Source organism: Geospiza fortis, unplaced genomic scaffold (genome assembly GCF_000277835.1).
Source record: "Geospiza fortis unplaced genomic scaffold, GeoFor_1.0 scaffold61, whole genome shotgun sequence".
NCBI classification, from domain to species: Eukaryota; Metazoa; Chordata; class Aves; order Passeriformes; family Thraupidae; genus Geospiza; species Geospiza fortis.
In genome coordinates, this window is record NW_005054430.1 from 1,072,656 (window position 1) to 1,075,969 (window position 3,314).

Below are 3,314 nucleotides of genomic sequence, written 5' to 3' on the forward strand. Positions count from 1 at the left end.
TGGCTCTGCATGAGGCGGGCTGGTGGGTATCCAGCCTTGTTGCATGGAATTTTTATTCCATGAGGAGCCTTGGAATAGCTGAGAGGAGCTGGGAAAACCCTCCCTGCAGAGCTGCCCAGCCCTGAGTATTTGGGGTCACCCCTTTTTGGGGGACAGCTGAGTATGTGATTTTTGGGAGGACAGCCTGGAAGTGCCTGTGCTCATGGCTTTTCTCTCTGCAGCACTAAAACCTGGCTGTATGCCCCAGAATCCTCATTTTCAGGAAAATTTGGGAGTTTGGAGACAAGTCCACCTTTGCAGCTGGAGCTTTTCCCCTGAACCCAAAAGATATTTTCCATGGGAGGGGGAGCACGAGTGAGAAATTCCAGTTTGATGGCAGATTTTGGCCTTGGGAGATGGACGTTTCTGGGGCTCAGGGGTGTCAGGACACCCAGGCTTTGAACAAAACCCACATTTTCCTCTCCCTCAGCTCCCCTGGTTATGGTGGAAGGAGACATCTCCCACCAGGAACGGCAGGGATTAGTGGGAGAACGGCTCCAAAGGTCACCAGGAAGGAAAAACCCTCACGGGGAAGACATAGAACAGCTTTTATGGCTTTGTAATGAACCCAAAACTCAGCAGTTTGCTGTGCCCAATATCCCAGCTAGGAATGGAGCTCGGTCTGGGACTGGGGACACTGAGGGGACAGTGGCACAATCACATCACCTCCACCCCGAATTTCCAGCTGCTTTTGCACCTGGTGCCAGCTCACCCCAATTCCAGGGGTGGAAAATCCCAAGGGCAGCCCCCCCTGGCCTCTGGGTCCACTTCCCAAACCCCATCCCATCCCGGGATTTGGGATGTGGTGATGGGATCCCATCCCAAGCACGGAAGGAGTTTGGTTTTCCTCGTCTGACTTTTAAACCCGGGATTAGATAAACACAAACTCTGGGTACGCTTCCCAAACCTCACCCCATCCCGGGATTAGGGATGTGGTGATGGGATCTGGACCCTGCTGCACGGGAAGGGTTTGGTTTTCCTTGTCTGGCTTTTAAACCCGGTATTAGATAAACACAAGCTCTGGGTCTGCTTCCCAAACCTCACCCCATCCCGGGATTGGGGATGTGGTGATGGGATCCCGTCCCAAGCACGGGAGGGGTTTGGTTTTCCTCGTCTGGCTTTTAAACCCGGGATTAGGTGAGCACAGGCTGGAGGTGAGGGATGTGGAGAGCAGGTGGGAAAAGGGGGATGGCGCTCCGGGTGCTGCTGGAACAGAGAACGGGGACGTGGCACCATCCAGTGACCAAAGGGGAAAAGGCATTTTCCCTCTTTTGGAGGTTTTCCTCCACATCCTGCGCCTCCCTGCCGCTGGGAATCGGGGTGGATCCGCGGGAATTCGGGTTTAACTCTTCTCCTGCTGGGCACGTTTAGCTGAGCTGGGTTTAGCCCACAACAAGGACATTAAAACTGGGATTTGGGGCACCGCTGGCTTCAGTTCCTGCAGGGAAGGCAGGGTGACTCCAGCACGGAGTCACCCCGGGCTGGGCAGCCTGTGGAATGTTTATGGGATCGCTCCCAGACCCCAAAACGCCGGGTTTGGGGTTTTCCTGGTTTTTTTGCAAATCCTGAGTTGCCTCGGTGATCCCTGAGCTCTTCCCGGGGTTGATGTGGATTATTTCCACCTGCACCCACCCGGGGGGGTCCCGGTGTGCCACAGGGTGGGGTGGGACAGGGGACAGGGGCTGGGACAGGGGATGGGACAGGGGACCAGGGCTGAGCCATGGGGCAGGAGCTGAGCCGGGGGACAGGGGACAGGGCCTGGGCTGGGGGACAGGGGCTGGGCCAGGGGACATGGGATGGGACAAGGACTGAGCCAGGGGACAGAGGACAGTGTCTGAGCCAGGGGACACCATTTCCCTTCACAGAGGGCAGCATCCAGGACGTGACCCTCGGCAGCTCCTACAGCTACTACATGATCCAGGGGCTGGAGGCGGGCGTGGAGCACACGGTGACCATCAACCCCATCTTTGGGGACATCGAGGGACCGGTGGTGACTGGCAAAGCCACCACGGGTGAGTGTCCTGCAGCAGGAGTGGCGCTCAGCCCATGCAGACATGGGGGATGCTGGCACAGAGCTGGTGTCACTTCTCTGCATTGTTGGGTTTGGGGACATCTTTGGAGCTGTTGGGACCTCGATGGAGCTGGGAAACACTTCTGTCCTGCAGTGGCATCCAGCGCTGTCCAGATGCTGAAAGTGAGCGAGATTTCCATCAACAGCCTCCTGGTGTCCTGGGATTCAGTCATGGGAGCCGCTGGGTACCGGCTGGCCTGGGGTCCGACGCCAGGTGAGATCCGTCTCTGCTCTCCCTGGAACGGGAGAACCTCGGCAGAGCTGGGAGTGGGGCAGGTGCAGCTCCTGAGCTGCCCCAAGCAGCCTCTCCCACAATTCCAGAGCGTGAACTGAAGCCAGGGATTATTCCTGGCCCTGAGGTGATGTCGTTCCAGAGCACGGCACGGCACAAAGCGCCACGACTCCATCAGAAGGGTGCAAGGGGGATTTATTACAGCGACGTGTTGCTTTTATACTTTTTCAAGATATTTACATTCACTCAAAGGACACATTCACTGCCCATTGGTTATAGGAAAGAAACAAAGTTCTCAGTGGGTGATCAGGGAGCCACGTCACTGTGTGAGCCAGCTGGAGTCCGTCTCTCTTAACTTTCTCTCCTCCATCACATCTCCATGGTGACAACCTTGGTGTCTTCCTCGGGAGAGATAAGGGGCTTTCCTTATCTTCAGGAGGCCTTTGCTGGCTCACAAGAACAGCACAGAATGCCTTTCCTACAAGGTACCAACCCGGCCCCAGCCCCACACAGAGTGAGTCCCCAGGAAGGAGTCGGGGAGTGTTCCCAGATTCCTGCGCTCCCTGGACGTGAGATGGTTTGGATTCAGTCGCTCTCAACTGGTTTGGATCATTTAGGTGCTAAAATTCCAAAATAAATAACCACAGGAAAGCTCTCCCTTGCCCCGGTGGACACAGGAGGAGATCCCAGCAGCACAGAGGCTGGAAAACACCTCCAGGTCCAACCTGTGCCCAATCCCCACCTTGCGATGGAAGTGCCACCTCCAGGTGTTCCTTGGACCCCTCCAGGGATGGGCTCTCCAAACCTCCCTGGGCAGCCCCTGCCAAGGCCTGACCACCCTTTCCATGGGGAAATTCCTCCTGAATTGTCCTGGAGTTTGTGTCCTCCATGAGGAAATTCCTCCTGAATTGTCCTGGAGCAGGTGTCCTCCATGATGAAATAATTGTCCTGGAGCAGGTGTCCTCCATGGGG

At 56.3% G+C, this 3,314-nt stretch overlaps 1 protein-coding gene across 1 annotated transcript in view; it reads left to right on the forward strand.

Annotated features, from left to right (window-relative positions):
• The window catches only part of LOC102045590 (collagen alpha-1(VII) chain-like), a 104,828-nt gene that overhangs the window by 21,593 nt on the left and 79,921 nt on the right, over positions 1–3,314 (forward strand). The window contains 2 exon segments of the mRNA XM_031061892.1: positions 1,905–2,051; positions 2,205–2,324. Of these exon segments, the coding sequence (XP_030917752.1) occupies positions 1,905–2,051; positions 2,205–2,324 (267 nt within the window).